Here is a 27,333-nt window from a genome sequence, read left to right on the forward strand (position 1 = left end):
TAATAAAAACAATTTTTAAAAAACCTACAGGTGCACACATTGTATTCCCATTGGCTCAGTCAGAATAAGCGGGCAGCTAGGTTTAAAAGTGACAGGCATGTAAACCGTCCCGTGATATCTCAATGAAGGTTGGTATATAAATCTAACAAGTAATACTATTATTTATTTACAGTGGTACCTTGGTTCTCAAACTTAATCCGTTCCGGAAGTCCGTTCCAAAACCAAAGCATTCCAAAACCAAGTCGCGCTTTCCCATAGAAACTAATGCAAAGTGGATTAATCTGTTCCAGACTTTTAAAAACAACCCTTGAAACAGCAATTTAACATGAATGTTACTATCTAACGAGACCATTGATCCATAAAATGAAAGCAATAAATAATGTACTGCAGTCACACAATCAGTCAGTAGTTGAACTGGGTTCCACACAGTCACAAAAACAAAACGAAAAAGCCGCAAAAACAAAAATTCAAAATAAATAGCAAAAACAGACCTCAGCGTTACACTCAAAATGGAAGTGTGGCACTCAAATTGGAAGCGTAATACTCAAAACGGAGCATGTTTGGCTTCTGAAAAATGTTCAGAAACTGGAACACTGACTTCTGGGTTTGGGATCCAAGTTGTTTGAGTACCAAAGCGTTTGAGAACCAAGGTACCACTGTATTTTATAAAACTTATATATCGCTTGATTGTAAAACAAACAAACCTCAAGATGGTTTACAAAAAAAGATAAAACAATGAAATTATCCATAATAAAAAGTAACAATAATTTATAACTTTCAGAAAGTTAAAATAACAACAGACTGAAAAAAGATTAAAGCTCGCATTGACTTTCTGAACATCTGGGTAGGCTTATTCAAACAAGAATGTTTTTAACAGGCTCTAGAAAGAGTACAGGGAAGGCATCAAGTGGCAGGGAGTTCCAAAGGGTAGCATATTGAGTTCTTGCAAACGCGAAACAGGTGTTATGTGACACCTGCAACTTTGGCCGATCGATAAGTCAACCGCTTTAGCACCATCTGGGATCGGTTTGACCCAACGGACCAGCAGAATGGATCCCACCTGGTTCTGATCTGGCTCCTGCCTCGGGCCAGCCTCGCCCGACCCTCTTTCCTCCGGGCTTGACAGCCACCCAGGTCTGCTTTCCATCACAGCAACATCACAGCCAGCTCTCGCTATCATGGCTTGGAGGCGAAGGGCTGGGGAAATGTTCTGCTCCATTTCGTCCCTGCCAAATCTAATTGTAGTCGTGTGGAAGCAATTGAACCGGGCCGTGGATTTTATTAGAGAGCAACGGAGCAAACTGAGTGGGTGTGATTTGTTTTCCTGTTCCCTGACCCATCTCGTTTTCTCCTGAAGTCGACTTGCTGATAGAGGAATGAAATCAAACCTCATTTCACCCAGCTGCGTTGAATGTCCACAAGTTCTAATGTGAGGAGAGAGGGAGAAAAAAATCTTTCTTTTCTCCCCTTTCTCCTTGCCCTGCATAATATTAAAGACATTCCATGATTCTGCCACATAGTAAAGGTAAAGGGACCCCTGACCATCAGGTCCAGTCACGGCTGACTCTGTGGTTGCGGCGCTCATCTCGCTTTATTGGCTGAGGGAGCTGGCATACAGCTTCCAGATCACGTGGCCAGCATGACTAAGCCGTTTCTGGTGAACCAGAGCAGCGCACGGAAACGCCGTTTACCTTCCCGCCTGAGCGGTACCTATTGATCTACTTGCACTTTGACGTGCTTTTGAACTGCTAGGTTGGCAGGAGCAGGGACCGAGCGACGGGAGCTCATCCCGTCGCGGGGATTTGAACCGACGACCTTCTGATCGGCAAGTCCTAGGCTCTGTGGTTTAACCCACAGCGAGGTCCCAAATGCTTCAGCCTTTCTTGCTGGTGAGAATAACTCTGCACATGCTCTCCCTCCTTAAGCAGAAGCCCTCTGATCAAAGGAAAGCAACTCCGAGCTTTTCAGAGAAACTTTTCCACCCATCTTTTTATCCCGATTCCAGATCCCAGAGGTGCAATGATTGCCGCATGTCTGAACCAGGAAATGAACCAGCCCTGTTACTGCCAGTGGGGGTCCCATTATCAAATAGGTTCCACTAACTTGTCTGGAGCCAGAAATCTACTTTATGTGCCTCTACAAATAGACTTTATTCCTGGTTTGTTTTCTTTTTTTTTTAATGCTTGTCTCCTTTCTGGTCCTGTCCCAGCAAACACTCTGTCAGCTAAACCACCCAAAATTCTTCCAGCCCTGTAGCTCTGCGCCAGGAAGTGTGGAAACTGTGAGACAATTGACATGCTGTGTTTGCAGGCTCAAAGAGAGAACTTCTTAATTTAAAATAAAAATAAAAATGCATTTGGAGAGATGTTTTTGTTTCTTCAAAAGCTCTGACTCGTTGCCTGTGCCCTGCCTTGAGACCCGGAGAAACCTCAGAGAAACGCATCCTTGCTTTGGCCTCCTGCAGATGCGATGGCAGCACAAAGAGATGAGATGTGACTGGTGGTTGTGCAAGGACCAGCCACGTGGAGATCTTGCAGAGCGTGCAACACTTTCCCCCTTCCCCTCCCTTTCTTGCAAAGCTGGGGCTCCTTGCCCTGGCAAAGATCAGGAAGAAACACTGCGTGGAACTAGAAGGCGATCTCATGTTCTTAGTCAAATGTTAAGTGGGATAAGGATGGGGGAATGGAAGAAGAGCCCTGCAGCTGGGTCAAGGCACCGTGGCCCAGCCAGATGCCCTCAAGGGAAGCTCACAAGAAGGACCTGAGCACAACTGCTGCCCTCTAAGAGGAGCAGAAGAAGAGCCTGGCGGATCAGGCCCGTGGCCCATCTAGTCCAGCATCCTGTTCTCACACTGGCCGATGCTTGTGGGAAACCCACAAGTAGAATCCAAGCACAAGAACACATCTCGCCTCCTGTGGTTCCCAGTGTAGCAGTAATAATAATAATAATAATAATAATAATAATAATAATAATAATGTATGTATGTATGTATGTATACATACATACATGTTTTGTTGTTTAGTCGTTTAGTCATGTCCGACTCTTCGTGACCCCCTAGACCAGAGCACACCAGGCACTCCTGTCTTCCACTGCCTCCCGCTGTTTGGTCAAACTCATGCTGGTAGCTTCAAGAACACTGTCCCACCATCTCGTCCTCTGTCGTCCCCTTCTCCTTGTGCCCTCCATCTTTCCCAACATCAGGGTCTTTTCCAGGGAGTCTTCTCTTCTCATGAGGTGGCCAAAGTCTTGGAGCCTCAGCTTCAGGATCTGTCCTTCCAGTGAGCACTCAGGGCTGATTTCCTTCAGAATGGAGAGGTTTGATCTTCTTGCAGTCCATACATACATACATACATACATGCATGCATGCATACATACCCCACCCATCTGGCTGAGTTTCCCCAGCCACCCTGGGTGGCTCACAACAGATTAAAAACAGAATAAAACATCAAACATTAAAAGCTTCCATAATAGGGCTGCCTTCAGATGTCTTCTAAATGTCAGATAGTTGTTTATTTCCTTGACATCTGATGGGAGGACGTTCCATAGGGTGGGCGCCACCACCAAGAAGGCCCTCTGCCTCACTTCTCACAGTGAGGGAACTGCCAGAAGGCCCTCAGCGCTGGACCTCAGTGTCCGGGCAGAACGATGGGGGTGGAGGCACTCCTTTAGGTATACTGGACCGAGGCCGTTTAGGGCTTTCAAGGTCAGCACCAACACTTTGAATTGTGCTTGGAAACGTACTGGGAGCCAATGTAGGTCTTTCAAGACCGGTGTTCAAAGTGTTGGTGCTGACCTTTAAAGCCCTAAACGACCTCGGTCCAGTATACCTGAAGGAGCATCTCCACCCCCGCTTAGGGCTTTCAAGGTCAGCACCAACACTTTGAATTGTGTCCGGAAACATACTGGGAGCCAATGTAGGTCTTTAACAGCCGGCCCCTCTTCCCGGGGAATAGTGGTTCGGAGAGGGTCAGCTCCTGCTTCTTTCAGTGCAGCTTGGGCAGGAGAATGTCCCCACCAGAGTGGGATTTTCAAATAATAAATAACCCTCCTGTTGTGGCAACTGCCTCTCCCTGCCGAAGAATCGCACCCAGCAGCAAGCGCCAGAGCACCATGAGAAAACCGGGCCAGTTTAAGCAGCCAGAGCTGTTTTCGCTCCGCGGAGAACATAATCCCATCTCCATATCCTCTTTTCCCCAAAATCCCCCTGCGGTTCCACCTCCAATTAGCGACCAGCTCTTCAAATCCCACAGCCTAGCCTGCTTAGCGCAACCTGAAAGCTTGCCGGCTGTGCTCTGTGTATGCGCTTTCTCCCTAATTTGTACCAAATGTGCTCCATTAATATCCTTTCCTCCCCCCCCCCCCCACTATAAACAAGCAGTTGCATCACCAGGGGCTCGGGGCCAGGTGGATACTAGGAATATCCCCCCCCCAATAATGACTATTTTATTATTATTTGCTTGGGTCTGGCTCTCATCCTGCATTGCCCCAGCCTTGCAGAACATTTTTAACCCCCTAGAAGTAAAGAAGAAGAAAAAATGGGCTTGTATTGCTGCATTCCTTTTGCATTTGACTTTTTCTTTGCTGTGCGTAGAGAGCATGGCTTAGTGGTAGGGTTTTCTGGTTTTTGTTTTGGAAGGGGTGTTAGGTGGACCGGCAAGGCCAAAGTCATGTTTACACCACAGGTCTCAACTTGCAGCCAGTTCTGGAGCCCACAAAGAACTGGGTGCTCCACCCATGTTTTTGGCCTGTGTGTATCCTTTCAACCTCCCTCCCTCCCACGTTGCTGCTCCGGTCCTGGCCAGCTGTGGAACACACAACAGGGGTTGCCTAGCAACCGCATCAGTCCCTCCCAGTTGGGGGGGACCGCAGAGAAGCAGCAACCACATAGGTGGAAACCTTGAAACGTTGACATTCAGGAGCCCCCAGTTGAATATGGCCTGTCTTCCTTTTCCTCTCTGAAATCATTTTTATTTGATTTTACAATTGCAAGTTTATGACAAAGAGAATTGCAAAACTATATACAGTGGTATCTCTGGTTGTGAAAAGGATCTATTACAGAGTCCCGTTCGCAATATGAGCAGAATGCAACTCGCGTCTGCACGTGCGTGGGTTGTGATTTGCCGCGTCTGCGCATGCACAAGCAGCAAAACCCGGAAGTAACTCTTTCCAGTACTTCCGGTTCACCGCGGGATGCAACCTGAAAAAACATATCATAAAGCAAACGCAACACGAGGTATGACTGTAAAGAGTTTTCTCTGAATCCCCAGACTTCTGCCCCCCATATCCATGGGTCCTTATGTCAACATAGGGATGCGGGTGGCACGGTGGTCTAAACCACTGAGTGTCTTGGGCTTGCTGATTGAAAGGTTGGCGGTTCGAATCCCCGTGACGGGGTGAGCTCCCGTTGCTCAGTCCCTGCTCCTGCCTACCTAGCAGTTCAAAAACACATCAAAGTGCAAGTAGATAAATAGGTACCGCTGTGGCGGGAAGGTAAACAGTATTTCCGTGCACTCTGGTTTCTGGCAAGGTTTCCTGTTGCACCAGAAGCGGTTTAGTCCTGCTGGCCACACAACCCAGTAAACTGTCTGTGGACAAACGCCGGCCACCTCGGCCTGAAAGCGAGATGTGCACTGCAACCCCATAGTCGCCTTTGACTGGACTTTACCATCCAGGGGTCCTTTACCTTTACCTTTTTTACCAATGTCAACATTTACAACTGCATATCAATCCATTATCCAAATTTTTGGTGCATCTGAATTATCCTTAGCCTTTGCTACCTTACAAGTGAGATTAAAATCCTGCTAAAGTTTTCATCTGCTTACAATGGTCTCCTGAGTACATTATAAATTGTTCCCATTCTTTTTTTAAAGTTCTTGTCCTCTGTTGTCTTCCTTTTCCCATCTTTGTGTCCCAACACCCCTGTTTCCAATAAGGAAGCGTGTTTTCATAATGTAGTCTCGCAGGCACAAACAGTCTTGTGCAAAATCTTTGCACTTGGGACCACAACAGAAAGCATTTTAGCCCGAGCTGCAGTTCTTTTCGTGAAAGGTGGCCCTCGAGCAGTTTTTTGCTACCTATTTTTGCGCATCCAGTTTTTGCTTGTCCGGTGAACCGTTCAATTTCTCCTTTCCTGTTTTCATTTCTACACTCCCGTCTTGTATGCTTGCATCTACACTTATCCTTTGCAAGCCACTTTAGTCTAAAAATTGTTTGTGCGTGGGGCGAGGGAAGGAAGCAAGGTATAAATATGTAAACTGAAAGAGCTCATAGCCTCTGGGTGTGACCTCTCAAACTGGGTGCCAGAAATAGATGTGGTCTTGTCTAGTGGGGCAGCTGTAGACATCTTGTGGCTGAGGCAGAAACCTCTTTTCTGCAATCAAGCGCTACATTGTTGTTGTTGTTATTTAGTTGCTTAGTCGTGTCCGACTCTTCGTGACCCCATGGACCAGAGCATGCCAGGCACTCCTGTCTTCCACTGCCTCCCCCAGTTTGGTCAGAGTCATGTTTGTAGCTTCAAGAACAGTATCCAACCATCTCGTCCTCTGTCGTCCCCTTCTCCTTGTGCCCTCCATCTTTCCCAACATCAGGGTCTTTTCCAGGGAGTCTTCTCTTCTCATGAGGTGGCCAAAGTCTTGGAGCCTCAGCTTCAGGATCTGTCCTTCCAGTGAGCACTCAGGGCTGATTTCCTTCAGAATGGAGAGGTTTGATCTTCTTGCAGTCCATGGGACTCTCAAGAGTCTCCTCCAGCACCAGAATTCAAAAGCATCCATTCTTCGGCGATCAGCCTTCTTTATGGTCCAGCTCTCACTTCCATACATCACGACTGGGAAAACCATGGCTTTAACTATACGGACCATAAGCGCTACATAAATTGTATGAAATAAATAAGTAAAGTCCAAATTACTTCCTCCTTTCCACTAACAGCCATGGGAAATTAGTGGAGAATCGGTGGCTATTAGCCATGATGACCATGTCCTGCTTTCACTGCCAGAAGCGGTATTCCTCTAAATACCAGTTGCTAGGAGTGGGGTTGGACTAGATGACCCCCGGGATCCCAACTCTACCATTCTTAAGAAGCGGCTCCTAGGATGCTTTGCAAAACCTTGTTTCCACCTCTCTCCACTTTAAACAAGTGTTTTCCGTCTCCTGCTTTTGATGGGTTAACTAAACAGTTCTCCCTTTCCCCCCGACATACTTTTAAATATTTAAAATACTCAATACATTCCCTCCCTAGACTAAACATCCCCAGTTCCTTCTGCCTGCCCTCATACTATTTGTGCTCAGTTCTCTGAAAATATCCTTCTGGAATGAAGAGTCGATTCTGCGGCTTCTCTGAAGGCCAGGAGATGCCACCTGGCTTATATTTGTCTCTGGTTTGGCACTCACTGCTTGTAGGGTGAAGCCTTCCATGTTTGCAGTTCCAGATTTGAGCCGGTCTTTGAGCTGGGTCAAGAGGTTAGTAGGCCCTGGCTGCCTCTGAAAAAGTTTGTAGAGGAGGAACATGTGATAGTGGTCAAGAATTCTCCCCATGTCTCATTTCCCCCCGATTCATTTCTACACATTTTTGTGGTGTGTCCATTTGTTTGTTGTTGTTGTTGTTTAGTCACTTAGTCGTGTCCAACTCTTCATGACCCCCTGGACCAGAGCACACCAGGCACTTCTGTCTTCCACTGCCTCCCCCAGTTTGGTCAAACTCATGCTGGTAGCTTCGAGAACACTGTCCCACCATCTCGTCCTCTGTCGCCCCCTTCTCCTTGTGCCCTCCATCTTTCCCAGCATCAGGGTCTTTTCCAGGGAGTTTTCTCTTCTCAGGATCTGTCCTTCCAGTGAGCACTCAGGGTTGATTTCCTTCAGAATGGAGAGGTTTGATCTACTTGCAGTCCATGGGACTCTCAAGAGTCTCCTCCATAAGCAGGCTCTTATGTTCTCCTAATAAACACATTTTTTGTGATGATTTGATTAGGGATGGATGATCCATCTGTTTTGGTTTTCTCCAGGTTCTCATTTTTCTTGTCCCCTCCAGCCAGCTGATGTAGGAAAAGGCCCACCCATTTGTCTCCACAGCAACGGAGCGGCCTCTTTGGATATGTTCATGGTACTTGTCTAGCCAGCCAAAGCCATTACCTCGACAAAGGAACTGATTTGGCAGGCTTCTGCTTATGCATTCTGCCCTCACAGAAACAATATTGCGGGTTTGGAAGGGACCCAGACTCAACCCCTCCTCCCCCCAAAAATTCATAACAATATGCAATTTTGTCTAAGATGCAAAGTTCAGGAGAACTGCATTGCAAAATTCAGAGAAGTGCAAATTTCAAAGGAGAGCTGTGCTCTGCTTCTCTCATTGCATTCAAATGTGTCGATTAAGAAGGTTTGCCTCTCAAGGTGGACTGAATCTTATTCCTTCCCCTTCTCTAGACTTTGGGTTTAAAAGGGTTTAGTGTATCCCTCTTTGGGATCATCTCTTAAAATTCGCTTGCCCTTTAATCTCGGCTTCTTTGCCAGGGTCAATGATTGGCAGCTCCAGGGATCTTGCCAGCTTCCCACTCCAGAACGCCCACAAACCTCAGCTGGAGTCAATTACAGTGCAGAGAGTCCAGTCCAGGCTCCAAATTGCCAATCCAGAAAGCAAACCTGATTATTAAGCAATTAAAAGGAGGAGGTGGGCAGGACGGACAGTGCAACCTGGTCCTTTTGGCCTTCTTCAAGGACCTGGACATTTTTAAACAGCTGGGCAACAAAAACCCCAAGGAGCTTCCAGCCTTCTGGGATCTTTACTTCATACCCCCAGAGAGTCAGAACTTGGGAAGCAAAGAGGTCGTCCCCAAACTCTGCTAGAAAGTTAGGCTTGAGATGAATTCATAGACGTGCTTTCCAAATTTCTCTATGCATGCCTCGTAAACCGTTTTATTTTAGCTGAAACCATTTCTAAACCGATGAATGTTTAGAACTCTGCAAGAGGTACTCAACAATGCAATGCGAAAACAATGAAACGCTGCCATAAAAAATCAATTTTATAGTGGGTTTTCATTGCGGTTAGCCATCCTGACTGGCATGGAGATACCAGGGGGGTGGGATATGGATTTTTGCATAAATAAATAGCAGACACTAAACGAAATGAAATAACTGACAATTCGGTCATTCATAGCCACGAATAGCCTTGTCCTCCATGAATTTGTCTCATCCTCTTTTAAAGCAGTCCAAGTTGGTGCTCATTACTGCTTTTTGTGGCAGGGAGTTCCATAGTTTACCTACATGCTGCAGGAAGAAGGATTTTCTTTTATCAGTCCTGAATCTTCCCACATTTACCGTATTTTTTGCTCCATAAGACGCACTTTTTCCCTCCTAAAAAGTAAGGGGAAATGTCTGTGCGTCTTATGGAGTGAATGCTGCGCGGAAGAGGGACGTGTAAGAGGCTCCTGTCCTCTTTGCTGCTTTAAAGTGAGCCACGGAGGAGGGAAGGAAGGGGAACCATGGCTCCCATCCGTCCCTCCTCCGTTGGTTAACTTTAAAGCAGCAAAGGGGACAGGAGCTGCCTGCTTTGCTGCTTTAAATAGTTTAGTACAACATTTGATTCAGAATATTTTTTGTGTGTGTTTTCCTCCTCTAAAAACTTGTTGATGTTTAGTCGTGTCCGACTCTTCGTAACCCCCTAGACCAGAGTACGCCAGGCACTCCTGTCTTCCACTGCCTCCCGCAGTTCGGTCAAACTCATGCTGGTAGCTTCGAAAACACTGTCCCACCATCTCGTCCTCCATTGTCCCCTTCTCCTTATGCTCTCCATCTTTCCCAACATCAGGGTCTTTTCCAGGGAGTCTTCTCTTCTCATGAGGTGGCCAAAGTCTTGGAGCCTCAGCCACTGCCCCATGTACAGGGAGACATGTCCTGAGGGATCTATGGTTTCCTCTGTGCCTTGAGATGCCTCCTTCTTCTCTCCCCAGTTTCCAGGCCTCAGAGCTCTCCAGAAGACCTGAAGGCGCTAACGGGGAATGTCAACCGGTTAAACGAAAGCTTCCGGGACCTCCAGCTGAAGGTCCTGCAGCAACCATTCAAAGGGGACTTCCTGGACCACATCTGGCGCCTGCAGGATCTTCTCCAGAACCACTCCGACTCTCTCCTGCTGATGACCAGCTCCCTTCAGAAGCTGGAAGGGGCCCTCGGGAGCCTGCGGTCCCAAGCGGATCAGACGGACCGGGCGGTCTCCGGCCTACGGGAGGCTTTGAACCAGCAGAGCGACTTGGCACAGATGGAGATCTACAAGGTCTCCGTGGAGGGGAACAGCAGCCGTCTCCTCCTGAGGCACCACGAGGGCTTGCTGACACAGCTGGCGTCCCGGGTGGAGGGCTTGAGTGACCAGCTGACCATGGTGGGCGGGGAGGTGGGCAGCATGAACCGGACCCTGTCCTACGATGTGGGCATCCACCACACTCGCATCCAGGACCTGCAGGTCCTGATCAGCAACGCCAGCGAGGACGCCCGCCAGATGCGCCTCGTCCACATCGCCATGGAGCAGCAGCTCAAGCACGAGTTGGCCATCCTCAACAACGTGACCGAGGACCTGCGACTCAAGGACTGGGAGCACTCCATCGCCCTGAGGGACATCTCGGTCATACGAGGTAGGGGTGGAGCACGGAAGGACAGCCGTTCTCACTGGGAATGAGCGGACAGGGGGATGCTCGACAAATTTGCAGGGGACAAAATAGAGGGTGGGGGAGGTTATTGGTTTGTTTTGCTTCTATTATGTGTTTTATGTTGGGGCATGCGCAGAGTGACCATCGCAATGCCAGCAGAGTGAGCCAAAAGAACAAAGCAACACCAAACCGTTCTAGGAAGAGTCAATTGCTTTGCTGACAGTATAATGCGGTTTCACACAGTTGTAGATCCTTGCGGCATGTAGATGATGTTCTGAAGCTTGCCTCAACCACACCAGCATTTATACTGTATATTGTGCTGACTCATTCTCACATGCTTGCTGACTCGTTCTCACATGCTTAACTAGCTGCAGGTGCAAGACGAGGCATGGCCAAATTAAACAACGCACCAAAATCAGCCCTTTCTCATCCCTTTTCCTCCGCATGCATAAAACCCCCACATAAATTAACATTTTATCTTTTCATCTTGTATTTTTATGCTGCAAACCACCCTATGGATGAAGGGTGGTATACAAATTTTATGATAATATGACGATAATATGTTAATGATGATAATAGATTGGGAGGGGCAGCTAATAACTCAGGAGCTAGAATCAGAATTCCAGATGACTTTAACAGATTGCAGAATTAGGCCAAAACTAACAGAATGAAATTCAGTAGGGGCAAATGTCAGGTTCTACCCATAAGCAGAAAGAACCAGATGCACAAGTACAAGATGGTGGACGCCTGACTTGCCAGTAGTACATGTGAAAAGGTTCTAGGGGTCTTGGTAGACCACAAGCTGAACGTGAGTCAACAGGGTGATGCAGCAGCAAAAGAAAAGGCAAACTCTATTCTAGGCTGCATCAACTGAAGTCTAGGGTCCAGATCAAGGGAAGTCATAGTCCCACTCTATTCTGCCTTGGTCAGGCCACACCTGGAGTCCTGTGTCCAGTTCTGGGCACCACCATTTAAGAGGGATATTGACAAGCTGGGAAATGTACAGAACAATGTGACCAAGATGGTAAAGGATCTTGCTTTACTGGCCGAGCCAGTGTTTGTCCACAGACAGTTTTTCCGGGTCATGTGGCCAGCAGGACTAAGCCGCTTCTGGCGAATCCAAAGCAGTGCACGGAAATGCTGTTTACCTTCCCGCCAGAGCGGTACCTATTTATCTACTTGCACTTTGACGTGCTTTCGAACTGCTAGGTTGGCAGGAGCAGGGACCGAGCAATGGGAGCTCGCGCGGATTCGAACCGCTGACCTTCCAATCAGCAAGCCCTAGGCTCAGTGGTTTAGACCACAGTGCCACCATAGGTAAAGGTAAAGGTAAAAGGTAAAGGTCCCCTGTACAGTTAAGTCCAGTCAAAGGTGACTTTTGTTACGTATCCTAAGGATACGCACATGGCAAACCCGGAAGTATATTTCTGTATTTTGCCACACGCACATGCGCAGTAGCACTCTGTCGTGCCGCGTGTGCATGCAGAACAGGCATCTCTGGTTGCGGAAACCTCGGGATCCAACCAGAGCCCTGGAATGGATCCCGTCCACAACTGGAGGTACCACTGCATAGGGTTGCGGCGCTTATCTCACTTTCAGGCTGAGGGAGCCGGCGTTTGTCCACAGTCAGTTTTCCAGGTCATGTGGCCAGCATGACTAAGCCGCTTCTGGCGCAACGGGACACTGTGACGGAAACCAGAGCACACGGAAACGCCATTTACCTTCCTGCCGCAGCGGTACCTATTTATCTACTTGCACTGGTGTGCTTTCGAACTGCTAGGTTGGCAGGAGCTGGGACCGAGCAACGGGAGCTCACCCCGTCACGGGGATTCGAACCGCCGACCTTCTGATAGGCAAGCCCAAGAGGCTCAGTGGTTTAGACCACAACGCCACCCGCGTCCTTTATATATGAGGATAAGGCGACCTAGTAGGTAATATGCATTGTGCGCCATCCGAAAACCTTTAAATGATTTCTGAGTGATCAGGGAGAAAGAGTGAGGTGGTCTGAGGTGTCACTTCAGGCAAGGGCTTAGTAGAGATTTTCACTGTTGGTATTTGGACCTGTGCCATAAACTCAAGCCGCAAAATCTGCCATCCCAGGCAGCCAAAGTGGGGTGGGATGGGAGCCATTGACGCTGCATTTTCCCATCTGGTGGAAACTCTGTCGATCCAGGAGCTTTCCTTTTGGATGTTGTGCCCAACCCTCTGGGTTTCTAATATCGGGATTGGCTTCACCACAAAGGGCTGCCAGAGATTTACTTTAGCAGATGGAGTCAGTGCATTAAATGGGAAGGCCACCCGCTTGCATTTCGGGGTTCGTTGTGGGGACGGATGGGGGGATTGGACCCAGCATCACCCAGAAGCTTGTGCACAGAGGGAATGGCTTGCGGTTCTGTGAATTGGAAGCCTTTTCCTCTTGGGACACCCTGGATCCAGCCATATGTGAATCGCCCTGAGATCTTATGACGAAGGGCACTAACAATAGTTTAAAGGTGTATACCGGCCCAGTATACCTGAAGGAGCGTCTCCACCCCCATCGTTCAGCCTGGACACTGAGGTCCAGCTCCGAGGGCCTTCTGGTGGTTCCCTCCCTGCGAGAAGTGAGGTTACAGGGGACCAGGCAGAGGGACTTCTCAGTGGTGGCTCCCGCCCTGTGGAACGCTCTCCCATCAGATGTCAAGGAAATAAACAACTGATTTTTAGAAGACATATGAAGGCAGCCCTGTTTAGGGAAGTTTTTAATGCCTGATGTTTTATTGTATTTTTAATATTTTTTTGGAAGCCGCCCAGAATGGCTTTCTTCTTCTTCCTCTTCCTCTTCTTCTTCTTCTTCTTCTTCTTCTTCTTCTTCTTCTTCTTCTTCTTCTTCTTCTTCCTGCTGCTGCTGCTGCTGCTGCTGCTGCTGCTGCTGCTGCTGCTGCTGCTGCCACGGTAAATGATCGAGTCTTACAGATGAGGGGTGGGCATGTGCCCCCTGTAAACGGGCCAATTCCATCCATTGAAGTGAATGAGCTGGCACTTATGGGGCAAGGCGATCTTGTGGGCAAACTGGTCCCTGGAACAAGACGTTTCTGAAAATGAGCGTGTGTTTATGTACACATGTATATACTACCGTCATTCACTGCATGATCGTCGCCACCGCATAACCATCGCACCCCATTTTTTGGAAGTAAAAACAGGCATAAAAAATGTGACTATTATGTGGTGAATTGCGGTACAGTGCTACCTCGGGTTAAGAACTTAATTTGCTCCGGAGGTCCATTCTTAACCTGAAACGGTTCTTAACCTGAAGCACCACTTTAGCTAACGGGGCCTCCTGCTGCTGCCACTGTGCCGCTGCGGCACAATTTCTGTTCTCATCCTGAAGCAAAGTTCTTAACCCGAGGTACTATTTCTGGGTTAGTGGAGTCTGTAAGCTGAAGCGTATGTAATCTGAGGTAGCACTGTATGTGATCATATTAAACTTGTCTGTACTAGATTGGAAGTTCCTGTTTCCAAGCCTTTGGGCGGCCCAAACTGCATGCCTTCTCCATTCATGATTTGGTTCTTGGACCTGGGGGCAGTTGCAGGGGCAGGAGAGTTGCCAGGTCAAAAACTGGGCAGAGATCAAGACAAGCAGCTACCAGCAACTAGACGCTTGGGCCAAGCCCTCACACCAGTGGCTGAGATTCTTGAGAAAAGTGTCAGGTCGGGGCTTCATAGAACCACAGAACTGTGGCGATGGGTGGGGTCCAACCCCCTGCGATGCAGGAATCCCAACAAAACCTCGCTGCTTCGCATAGGTCATCCATCAGCTACACCAACAAGGCGCACTCTTGGAACCTCATGTGGGAATAGCTGCGCAAGTGCACATCTCGACTGCTGTGGACACGGGTACACCCACTGCATGCTCCTTCAGTGCAACCTTGGTGGTTCTGAAATGAAACCAGGGCTCATCGGCCTTCTGTCTTTCCATTTTAGGGCCACCTGGACCGAAAGGGGATCAAGGCAACGAAGGGATGGAAGGAGAGCCCGGTCCTCCTGGTTTACCTGGCCTGCAAGGTAAGGCATCATGTGACCCATCAGTGTGCATCCTGAGTTGGTGCACTGAAGGAACAGGAGAACAGAGCTCAAGGGCAAATTGCGCTCCTTTGGACTCTCCTAATAATAATAAATAATAACATTAGATGGTCACCAGGGCTAGCTGGCTAAGATAGTCCTATTTGGGCCAGCGAGGAGACCAGGGGAGAATTAGCTGTGGGGTCCCAGAGCTTGTGATCTTCATAAAAGGGGGAGGGGGAGGGAAGAGAAGGGAAATAAAAGATCAGGCTGAATTCAAATTAAAGGCCAGGTGGAATAGCTCTGACTTACAGGCCTGACGGAAGGAGATTAAATCCTGAAGGGCCCTGGCCTCATGGGACAGAGCATTCCACCAGGTCGGAGCCATCACTGAGAAGGCCCTGGCCCTGGTGGAGGATAGTCTGACTTCCTTAGGGCCCGGGACCTCTAAACTATGGTTATTCATGGACCTTAAGGTCTTCTGCGGGGCAGACAAGGAGAGGCGGTCCCATAAATACGAGGTGCTCTGTTTGCCACAGCTCTGTGTATACTAAATGTCCCAATTCCAGGCATTTTCTTTGGACTTCCTAGAGGAGAAGGCTATCGATGACACTAGCCAACTCTGCGTCCACTGGATCCCAGTGGCTGGAAACTCCTTGAGGCTTTTGAGCTCGTATCCTGCTTACAGATTTCCCATAGACATTTGACTGGCCACTGTAGGAACACTAGACAGGCCACAGACCTGTTCCTGCACGCTCTTTCGATGTCCTTATTCAAAAGATCTCAGGTAGGAGTTGACGGGCAAGGTGATTCCGCCTGAAACTTTGGAAGGACGTTGATAGCATTGGTCTCCCAGTATGTTTCTGAGCACAATTCAAAGTGTTGGTGCTGACCTTAAAAGCCCTAAACTGCCTCAGTCCAGTATGCCTAAAGGAGCATCTCCACCCCTATCGTTCTGCCCAGACACTGAGATCCAGCGCCGAGGGCCTTCTGGTGGTTCCCTCCCTGCGAGAAGCCAAGTTACAGGGAACCAGGCAGAGGGCCTTCTCGGTGGTGGCACCCGTCTTGTGGAACGTCCTCCCACCAGATGTCAAAGAGAAAAACAACTACCAAACTTTTAGGAGACATCTGAAGGCAGGCCTGTTTAGGGAAGCTTTTAATGTTTAATAGGTTATTGTATTTTAGTGTTCTGTTGGAAGCCGCCCAGAGTGGCTGGGGAAATCCAGCCAGATGGGCTGGGTATAAATAATGTTGTTGTTGTTTAGTCATTTAGTCATGTCCGACTCTTCGTGACCCCCTGGACCAGAGCACGCCAGGCCCTCCTGTCTTCCACTGCCTCCTGCAGTTTGGTCAAGCTCATGCTGGTAGCTTCGAGAACACTGTCCCACCATCTCGTCCTCTGTCGTCCCCTTCTCCTTGTGCCCTCCATCTTTCCCAACATCAGGGTCTTTTCCAGGGAGTCTTCTCTTCTCATGAGGTGGCCAAAGTCTTGGAGCCTCAGCTTCAGGATCTGTCCTTCCAGTGAGCACTCAGGGCTGATTTCTTTCAGAATGGATAGGTTTGATCTTCTTGCAGTCCGTGGGACTCTCAAGAGTCTCATCCAGCACCAGAATTCAAAGGCATCCATTCTTCGGCGATCATAATGTTTAATAGGTTATTGTATTTTAGTGTTCTGTTGGAAGCCGCCCAGAGTGGCTGGGGAAACCCAGCCAGATGGGCGGGGTATAAATAATAAATTATTATTATTATAAATTATTATGGTCTAGGCCAGCCTTTCCCAACTTGGTGCCCTCCAGATGTTTGGGGCTACAGAACCCATCAGCCAGCACATTGGAACAAACATCAGCCGTTAAGTCCTCAAAAGGTTCTCTCTGAAAGGGCCCTGCAGGAGAGTCTATTTTGGCTGCAAAATTCTGCTTGCGGGTTTCTGGTCAGCCGCTGGGAGTGCAGGATGCTAGATTAGATGGACCGATTAGATGGACCACCACTGGCCTGATCCTGCAGGACTGCCTTTACACTCTCCTGCTCTTAATGCAGGCTTCAGTTTTGCCCTAACAGCTCTTATCCTTTCCGTCTGATCGCAGGCCAGTCACCCTCCGTGGTTCCATTCAAACAAACAAGAACGCTTTCTTCTTCGCTGCCTTCTCCCTTTGCTTGCGTAAGGTCTTGAGTTTACCCTGGCACTGCGTCGCTAACCACTAACCAGATGGCTCCCAGGCAGGAAGCAAAGGGTTAGCCTTAGCAGCGGGGAGGCAGATCTCTCCTCTCGGCTTAAAAGACTTGTGTTGGGAGCAGCGATCTCTCTGGGGGGCTCCCTCTCTGGAAGGAAACCTTGGCACATGGAAAAGGGGGTGCGTGGTCGCTCGCTCGCGCCGGTATTTTTCAGGGTCTTCCGATCTGTTTTGTGGGTTTGGAGTGAGCCGCTTAAAGTTTCAAGAAACTCCACCACCACCCCACCTCCTTCACCGAAACCGCTGTTTGTAGAAGGGAAATTCAATTAAAGCCCTGAAGGAAAACACGATTTTCTAGCTAAGTGGAAGCTTATGTTACGTGCTCTCTGAAAGCTCTTGGCTGGAGGACAGAGTGCCACCATTAACCACCTGTAATTGCCTGAGATTTCTGGCACGGCAGAGTTATGGGAGAAATGGCCTGGGATGGATTTAGATTTCCTGGGGGCACCCATTGCCTGGGAGGGGGTGGAACAGAAGAGGATGTCTTGCTGTGGCTGCTTGCTGGGTTTTTATCTTGGGCCATGCCCTGTGTGAGGTCCTATCTTAAACTGGGGTTGGGCTGGGGTGCCCCTGAGCTCTTGCAAAGTTTACCCTTCATTTCCCAGTGGGTCTTCCTCAACCTACATTCTCGCAGAATTCTAGAGTTGGAAGTGAGCCTGAAGACCATCTAATCCAGCGGTTCTCAACCTGTGGGTCCCCAGATGTTGTTGGACTACAACTCCCATCATCCCTGAGCTCTGGCCTTGCTAGCTAGGGGTGATGGGAGTTGTAGTCCAACAACATCTGGGGACCCACAGGTTGAGAAAGGCTGAATCCAACCCCTTGTAATGCAGAAATTTGCAGGTGTCCCATACAGGATCGAACCTGCATCCTTGGCGTATTCAACATTGCACTCTAACTAACTGAGCTATTGGTTTGACTAAGGGCTCGCCCACTTGAGCCATGCCTAGAAAATATGACTCTTTAGTGATAAAACAGAATAAACACCAATCTGTGGGAAACCCAAATTCTTCCTTCCTTCCTTCCTTCCTTCCTTCCTTTCTTTCTTTCTTTCTTTCTTTCTTTCTTTCTTTCTTTCTTTCTTTCATCTGTCATGTTTGTACAGTGGTACCTCTGGGTGCAAACAGGATCCGTTCCGGAGCCCTGTTTGCATCATAAGCAGAACGCAACCCGCATCTGCACATGCGCGGGTCCCAATTCGCCGAGTCTGTGCATGCGTGTGACATCATTCTGAGTGTGCATGCGCGAGCAGCGAAACCCGGCAGTAACCTGTTCCCTTACTTCCGGGTCACCGCGGGACGCAACCTGAAAAGATTTAACCCAAAGCAACTTTAACCCGAGGTATGACTGTATTTTGAAAAAATTATAAATATTTTTAAAAAGAAAACCCAAATTGTTTGCTCTGAATGAGAGACCACTAAAGGGTGAGGGAGGGGTTGGGGGAGGGGTGGACAAAAGGCCACTTAGCGGGTTCATGGCAGAGGCAAGATTCGAACTGAGGGCTGGGAAAGACCCCTGCCCCAAACCCTGGATATCTTCTGCCAGGCCTCGTAATGGACAGTTCTGGGGAAAACAGGTCGATGGCCGAGCTCAGTTTGAAGCATCTTCCTGTCATCCTTTCGACATTTCTCTGGAATCTTCCCTGTTGCCATTGAGACTTTTCCTGCCACGGATGAGCAGAGCAGAGCCTGGCTTTGATTTAATTTAACTGATTTAATTATCTGTGTGTGGGCTTTGGGGTTTGTTGAATTTTGCAGACTAGGATTTATCGTTTGTAGGACCGCTTTTATGTTTTTTAACGTTACATTTCCTAGTGCTTGCTCCTAAGATTTTTATGATTGTTATTTTTGTGGCTATTCCACTTAATTCCCGTTAGTATAGTCGGTTTGCCTGTTGGGATTCGGATGGTGCCTGCCATGTTGCATAACAAATCTTTAAAATGAGAGGTATTTGGAGCCTTTGGGGTTTTGACAATGGCCACCCAAGACCAGTTTAGGTGTAATGAGGTCGACATGAGGCAAAATGACTGCCGGGCGACTGTAATGGAGAGAAAAGAGCAGTCTTTATGGCTTCCATTGGCCCAAACCCAACTGCATATTCACCGTATCCTAAGGAAGGTGCAGCTCATTGGCCCATTTAAAGCAAATTTCTCCAAGGCCAATACCAGCACAGTTACTGATAAATCCAGCACTGGTGACAGCAGCCACGAAATTAAGAGACGCCTGCTTCTTGGGAGAAAAGCAATGACAAACCTAGACGGCATCTTAAACAGCAGTGACATCACCTTGCCAACAAAGGTCCATAAGCTCTGGTTTTCCCAGTAGTGATGTATGGAAGTGAGAGCTGGACCGTAAAGAAGGCTGATCGCCGAAGAATGGATGCTTTTGAATTCTGGTGCTGGATGAGACTCTTGAGAATCCCATGGACTGCAAGAAGATCAAACCTCTCCATTGTGAAGGAAATCAGCCCTGAGTGCTCACCGGAAGGACAGATCCTGAAGCTGAGACTCCAATACTTTGGCCACCTCATGAGAAGAGAAGACTCCCTGGAAAAGACCCTGATGTTGGGAAAGATGGAGGGCACAAGGAGAAGGGGACGACAGAGGACGAGATGGTGGGACAGTGTTCTCGAAGCTACCAGCATGAGTTAGACCAAACTGTGGGAGGCAGTGGAAGACAGGAGTGCCTGGCGTGCTCTGGTCCAGGGGGTCACGAAGAGGCGGACACGACTAAACGACTAAACAATAAAGCTCCCTTCCCTCATCACAGAGCCCTGTAGCTGGATCAGGCTATGAGGGATCACCAAAGAGGAAAGAGGTCAACTACTCCTGTGCTTCCACCAGCTTCTCCCCAGCAAAAGCCACTAGCCATTCCAAGCGGAGCAAGCAGGATTCCAGACGAGATTAAAATCTGTGCCAGGATCCGGCTCCTGGCAACTGCCTCTCGGGGAATGAATGTCTCATCTCACCTCTTAATAGATCGTTGTGCATCTTAGCAGGCCTTGCTCCTGTCAGAAGTGATCTGCCCTAAGGGTCCTTCCCATGCTCAGGAGATTAAGAGCTGAGTGGCCTTAGCATCTTATCTCATTGACATCCACGGAGCGGGAGGCTCTCCAAGAAACTGTCATCCCCTCGCAATTTAGAGAAAGCCGACATCGATCGTACCTCTGGGCACTGAGTCCTGTAATGTTGTGTTAACGTAAAGTTGGAAAGGAGACTCTAAACTATCCAGATTCCTGGCCGGGCTCTAAATGAGCTGTTACCGTGTGAGGAAAAGGTCTCAAAGCCGCCGCAGGGCCGCCTCATTGAAAACATATGCCTGCCACCCCCCAGGATCTTGGCAAATGGGATGGCAGGCTGCAGTTAGTGGGTGGGACAGTGGGGCATAGTGGTCGTCGGGCCTGGGCCTTGGAGAGACCAGGGTTCGAATCTCGCCCCTCAGCCGTGAAGCTCAGAGAGAGACCTTGGGCCAGGCTCTGCCTCTCAGGCTAACCTACCTGACAGGGTTGTTGTGAGGATTAGATGAAGGGGAGAGCGATGCGAGCCACCTTGAGCTCTGCGAGGAAAAAGGCAGGATATAAATGCCATGAAGAAATGCAATGAATGCAATAATAATAATAATAATTAATAATAATAATAATAATAATAATAATAATAATAATAATAATAACAATTTATTATTTATACCCCACCCATCTGGCTGGGTTTCCCCAGCCACTCTGGGTGGCTTCCAACAAAATATTAAAATACAATAGTCTGCCAAACATTAAAAGCTTCCCTAAACAGGGCTGCCTTCAGATGTCTTCTAAAAGTCTGGTAGTTGTTGTTCTCTTTGAGATCTGGTGGGAGGAGGTTCCACAGGGAGGGTGCCACTACCAAGAAGGCCCTCTGCCTGGTTCCCTGTAACCTCACCTCTAGCAGGGAGGGAACCACCAGAAGGCCCTCGGTGCTGGACCTCAGTGTCCGGGCAGAATGCTGGAGGTGCAGACGCTCCTTCAGGGATACTGGGCCGAGGCCGTTTAGGGCTTTAAAGGTCAGCACCAACACTTTGAATTGTGCTCAGAAATGTACTGGGATCCAATGTAGGTCTCTCAGGACCAGTGTTATGTGGTCTTGGCGGCCGCTCCCAGTCACCAGCCTAGCTGCCGCATTCTGGATTAGTTGTAGTTTTCGGGTCACCTTCAAAGGTAGCCCCACAAAGAAATAAATTAGTGCAGGTGGAGTAAACACCAGAATGCAGCCTCATAACCCCAAGTTTCAACTGCCCCATTTGCGTTGAGGCAGGTGGGCTCCTTCCACCTGGAGAAGGGATTTCTGTAGTAAGTGGAAACGGCAGAGATTATCTGAAGACAGAACTCAAATGGGCGTGAGATTCTGGCAGCCAACTTCTCTCGTTATTTATGCTGTTTTAAATGTGCATTTTATATTTGACTTCACTTAGCAATGGTGGGGTTCCCCCCCCCAAATGTTTAAGGTTTTTTTGGTTAACTTTGTTCGTGTTAAATATGTATTCTGTACAGTGGCGTAGCGTGGGGGGTGCAGGGGGGGCCGGCCGCACCGGGCGCAACATCTGGGGGGCGCGCTCGCCGCCTCCGGAGTCGCCGAAGAGCCTTGGGCGCAGGCTGTAGCAGAGCCCCATGTCTCGCGGAACCGACGAGCTGTGCGCACGTCCGGGCTGAAGGCGTCCGGCAGGCAGCGGCTCTCAGCGCTCGCCGCGGTCCCTGTGCGTCAGGGCCACGGAGGGTGCGCCAGGCAGCCCCTCCTCACAGCCCCGCCGCCGCTGCTGCAGCTGCTGGGCCATGTTGCATTTTCCTTGCCTCTCTGCCCTCCTCGTCCTCCGGGCAAGCGGCGTCGTTTGGGCGGCAGCGCCAGCGGCAACTCACCTCAGATCACCTGACACGGACCCGCCGCCGCCGCTGTGGCTACCTTACCGTAAATACCCCAGCCCAGGCAGCAGCAAGAAGAAGCTGGCAGCGGCGGCAGGTTAGGGGTTAGGGGGCGCAAATTACTTGCCTTGCCCCGGGTGCTGACAACCCACGCTACGCCACTGATTCTGTAGTTGACTTCCTTTGTAATGTTTTATTTTGATATCTTTGAGAGAATATTTTAGTTTTCTGTTAATTACATTGCCTTGACTTTCTTTAAATTGTTTTGTTGATGTTTTAATGTGCTATAAACCGCTTTGAGATTTTTCTTGGAAATATAAAGCGGTATAGAAATGAAACTAATTAATAATGAATTTTCCAAGTGGAAAAATTCCTACCAGGCCCCTCAACGGTGACCAACCAAGGTCCATAGCAAGGTCAAGGGACGAAAACCTTATAGGGCGGGAGGGTGGGAAAAGCAGGAACAGCTGGCAGGCGGGAAAAGAGGGAGATTCCCGGCCGCATCCTGCCTTAAATAGAGCAGGCCACGCCCCCAGAGCCAGCCGATTGGCTGGCCAGGAGGTGACGTGGCCGGGGATTCCCCCAATTGTGCAGAGGTGCTGTGACGCCCCGCAACACCACCTCCTCTGCAGGGCGGAAGTGGCTTTGTTTGTCTAGTCATCCCTTAAGTCATAAATTCATGCAGCGATGGGATCCTCTACATTTTCTCCATCTGGGGCTGAGGAGAGTTGAAGTTCAGCAATATCAGGAAGGTCACAGGCTACCCATAAGTTTTATAAACTTGGCAGAATTTGGGGTGTGGAGACAGGAGAGCCTCCAGGTGTTGGTTCCTGTTGTTCACCATTGAAACCATAGTGTTAACGGAGAAATCCGAGGGCTCCCTTGGACAAAAACAAAGACACCAACCAGGATAACTTGGAGCAAAACAGCAGCCTGTAGGCTTGGCCTTTATTGGATACTGTCGCGACAGGACTCCCACCCGCAACAAGATGAGGCAAAATGGAACTACATCACAACTACATCACAAAAAGGAGGGGTTGAGGGAGGAGTTGTGGAGGTAACCTGAGTGTCCTGTCACCTGGCTGGTTCCCCCTTTCCCCCTCCCCATGAGTCATTTCCAGGTGACAGAGGGGAGTTTGCAGTTTCCTGCCCCCAGAGGGAAGATCTGATCATTGTCCTTTGTTCCAGTGCTGAATCCACTCCTATATGCAAGTTCTTTGTGATCTTGATGGTCTTCTGTCTGGGACCGTCAGGGCTGGCATAGCAACTGGGCAGGGCTCCTGTGTATGTGCTGGTACAGTTAACGGATTATGGCTGGCCTGTATCAAACCTTCCCCATTTTGTAGTCCTTCCTTCATGGAGTAGATAAAAGTGGAACGGTGCAGATCCGATGTATGGCTGATTTTCTATGAATTTATAACAGAAGCGTAGCGTATGTCGTGCGCAAGTGTGTGTCAAGTTTGTACAAACTGAATGATTGGGGGGGTGGGGGGTTTCCTGCGACAATAGCATGCAATTTCATGAGGAGCGCACTGGATCCTGACTCTTGTGGGCCTGACTTTTCCTTCTTTTCTCTCTGAATCTAGGATTCCCCGGCGAAAGAGGACCTATGGGGCAGCGTGGGCTAAAGGGCGACCAGGGAGACATTGGCCCACGAGGCATGCCTGGGCCACGTGGAGCTGCAGGTACGATGATCTGTTTCAAAGGGTCCGAATGTCTTTCTCACTTGCATTCAGAGGAATCAGCACAGCAGTGCGTGCCAACATTAGAATCTCAGAAGTGTGGAACTGGAAGGGAACCTGAGGGTCATCTAGTCCAACCCCCTTCAAGGCTAGAATCACAGCTCAAGAATCCATGGCAGATGGCCATCCAACCTCTGCTTAAAAACCTCCAGGAAAGGAGGTCTACAACCTCCTAAGAGAGTCTGTTCCACTGTCAAACAGCTCTTACCATTAGAAAGTTCTTCCTTTCTTGCAAGCCATGGGTTCGAGCACAATTCGAAGTGTTGGTGCTGACCTTTAAAGCCCTAAACAGCCTCAGTCCAGTAGACCTGAAGGAGCGTCTCCACCCCCATCGTTCTGCCCGGACACAGAGGTCCATCGCTGAGGGCCTTGTGGCAGTTCCCTCACTGCGAGAAGTGAGGTTGCAGGGAACCAGGCAGAGGGCCTTCTCGGTGTAGGCGCCCGCCCTGTGGAACGTCCCCCACACCAGGAGATAAACAACTACCAGACTTTTAGGAGACATCTGAAGGCAGCCCTGTTTAAGGAAGCTTTTAATGTTTAATAGGTTATTGTATTTTAGTGTTCTGTTGGAAGCCTCCCAGAGTGGCTGGGGAAACCCAGCTAGATGGGCGGGGTATAAATAATAAATTATTATTATTATTATTATTATTATTATTATTATTACGCTCCAGAGCAGGAGAAAACAAGCTTGCTCCATCTTCCACGTGACAGCCCTTAAGCTATTTGAAGGTGACTCTCCTATCTCATAGAATCATAGAGTTGGAAGAGCCCACAAGGGCCATCGAGTCCAACCCCCTGCCAAGCAGGAAACACCATCAGAGCACTCCTGACATATGGTTGTCAAGCCTCTGCTTAAAGACCTCCAAAGAAGGAGACTCCACCACACTCCTTGGCAGCAAATTCCACTGTCGAACAGCTCTTACTGTCAGGAAGTTCTTCCTAATGTTTAGGTGGAATCTTCTTTCTTGTAGTTTGGATCCATTGCTCCGTCTCCGCTTCTCTGGAGCAGCAGAAAACAACCTTTCTCCCTCCTCTATGTGACATCCTTTTATATATTTGAACATGGCTATCGTATCACCCCTTAACCTCCTCTTCTCCAGGCTAAACATGCCCAGCTCCCTTAGCCGTGCCTCATAAGGCATCGTTTCCAGGCCTTTGACCATTTTGGTTGCCCTCCTCTGGACACGTTCCAGTTTGTCAGTGTCCTTCTTGAACTGTGGTGCCCAGAACTGGACACAGTACTCCAGGTGAGGTCTGACCAGAGCAGAATACAGTGGCACTATTACTTCCCTTGATCTAGATGCTATACTCCTATTGATGCAGCCCAGAATTGCATTGGCTTTTTTAGCTGCCGCGTCACACTGTTGGCTCATGTCAAGTTTGTGGTCAACCAAGACTCCTAGATCCTTTTCACATGTACTGCTCTCAAGCCAGGTGTCACCCATCTTGTATTTGTGCCTCTCATTTTTTTTTGCCCAAGTGCAATACTTTACATTTCTCCCTGTTAAAATTCATCTTGTTTGTTTTGGCCCAGTTCTCTAATCTGTCAAGATCGTTTTGAAGTGTGATCCTGTCCTCTGGGGTGTTAGCCACCCCTCCCAGTTTGGTGTCATCTGCAAATTTGATCAGGATGACCTTGAGTCAATCATCCAAGTCGTTGATAAAGATGTTGAATAAGACCGGGCCCAAGACAGAACCCTGTGGCACCCCACTAGTCACTCTTCTCCAGGATGAAGAGGAACCATTGATGAGCACCCTTTGGGTTCGGTCAGTCAGCCAGTTACAAATCCACTGAGTGGTAGCATAGTCAAGACCGCATTTTACCAGCTTCTTTACAAGAATATCATGGGGCACCTTGTCAAATGCCTTGCTGAAATCAAGGTAGGCTACATCCACTGCGTTCCTTTCATCTACCAGGCTTGTAATTCTGTCAAAAAACGAGAACAGGTTAGTCTGACATGACTTATTTTTCAGAAATCCATGCTGACTATTGGTGATCACAGCATTCCTTTCTAGGTGCTCATAGACTGTTTGCTTAATGATCTCCTCTCAGTCTCCTCTTTCCCAGGCTAAAGGTAAAGGTAAAGGTAAAGGGACCCCTGACCGTTAGGTCCAGTCGTGGATGACTCTGGGGTTGCGGTGCTCATCTCACTTTACTGGCCGAGGGAGCTGGCGTACAGCTTCCGGATCATGTGGCCAGCATGACTAAGCCGCTTCTGGTGAACCAGAGCAGAGCACGGAAACTCCATTTACCTTCCCGCCGGAGAGGTACCTATTTATCTACTTGCACTTTGACGTCCTTTCGAACTGCTGGGTTGGCAGGAGCAGGGACCGAGCAACAGGAACTCACTCTGTCGCGGAGATTCAAACCGCTGACCTTCTGATCGGCAAGCGCCACCACAGCGTCACCACAGCGCCACCCGCGTCCCCTTTCCCTAGCTAAATATACCCAACTCCTTCAACCATTCCTCATAAGGCTTAGTTTCTAGACCCTTGATCCTCTTGGTTGCCCTCCTCTGCACACCTTCCAGCTTGTCCACATCCTTTGAAACTGGGCTACCCAGAACCTTTTCAGGCTCATTTTCACATTTGGATTTTTGAGTGAAGGGCACATGCCCCAGTCCCTCCAGTCACTTCAATTCCCCCTTCCAGGAATGATCTCCCACAGAGAAAGAGAAAGTGTGCACAGAAAGAGAGATGCCATTTCCCCCATGGTGTCTGGGTAGAATCATAGAATTGTAGAGTTGGAAGGGAAACCCCAAGGTCATCTAGTCCAACCCCGTGCCTTGCAGGAATCTCAGATTAAGAGGGCTGGCTAAAAGTCATCTTCCATGGAATTAATTTGACCCTTAAACAAGACAGATGGCACAAAGAGGAGGAAGTGTGAAGGAAGGCTGTTCTTCCAACTTTTTAAGGGAGAAACAGGTAACCGCCCTCACCAGGTCATAACTAAGGTGGCATTAAAGGAGAAGACACCAAGGATGCCATGTTGGTAGTTTGACAACAAAAAGGCATGTTGACAAGTTGGGTTATCTTCTGAGGAAGGCCTACGTAGGCATCATGGGTCTTCTCCATCAATTGATCTTCTTCTTTTTTTCAAAACAATTTATTCATTTTATAACACAACTAAACAGCACAAACAGAAAAACAAACAATACAAACAAGTTCTTGTCTTATCCTTATTTTTTCTAAACATTAGGTGGGCTTCCCCAAGTCCCCCCTATCTGATTTTCATTTTACCTCCTCTTTAGCAGTTTTCCTATATAATAATTTCTAACCATTTTTTTTATCACGCTTACTTTTACCATAAAAATCTTCACATTTTATCACTTACAAATAATACTATTTTAAAATAACTATCTTCTACCTCCAACCCTACAGCCTGTATCCACTTCCAAAGCTATTCTAAGATTTAAATATTAACATATTTTTTTTCCAAATATTCTTTAAACTTCTTCCAATCTTCTTCCACCGTCTCTTCTCTCTGGTCTCGGAGTCTCCCAGTCAGTTTGGCAAGCTCCATAGAGTCCTCCATCAATTTATCTACTCCAATTTTCACCCTCTGTCTCCAGTGGGAATGAGTTCCACAGTCTAACTCTGCTCTGTGTGAAGAAATCTGTCCCAAACCTTCCAAAATTCAGCTTCGTTGAATGCCCACAAATTCTAGAGTGAACCCGCCCCTGTTAACCTCTTTGAAAATGCCGCCTCGCTTAAATTTTTGCTCCGAATTATCAGCCCTGACGAATTTTCTCATCCAAAGAAGCATTATGAATCACGACCCTTTACTTACCAAATGTTTACATGCTTTTT

The 27,333-nt window shown here is 48.5% G+C and overlaps 1 protein-coding gene across 1 annotated transcript in view; it reads left to right on the forward strand.

Moving 5' to 3' along the window:
* The window catches only part of SCARA5 (scavenger receptor class A member 5), a 98,968-nt gene that overhangs the window by 40,857 nt on the left and 30,778 nt on the right, over window positions 1-27,333 (forward strand). The window contains exons 4-6 of the mRNA XM_083605334.1: window positions 9,939-10,613; window positions 14,589-14,669; window positions 23,368-23,466. Coding sequence (XP_083461460.1) covers window positions 9,939-10,613; window positions 14,589-14,669; window positions 23,368-23,466 — 855 coding nt within the window. The remainder of the gene's footprint in view (window positions 1-9,938; window positions 10,614-14,588; window positions 14,670-23,367; window positions 23,467-27,333) is intronic.

Source organism: Podarcis filfolensis (assembly GCF_964270895.1).
Source record: "Podarcis filfolensis genome assembly, chromosome: 3".
In the NCBI taxonomy this organism is placed as follows: Eukaryota; Metazoa; Chordata; class Lepidosauria; order Squamata; family Lacertidae; genus Podarcis; species Podarcis filfolensis.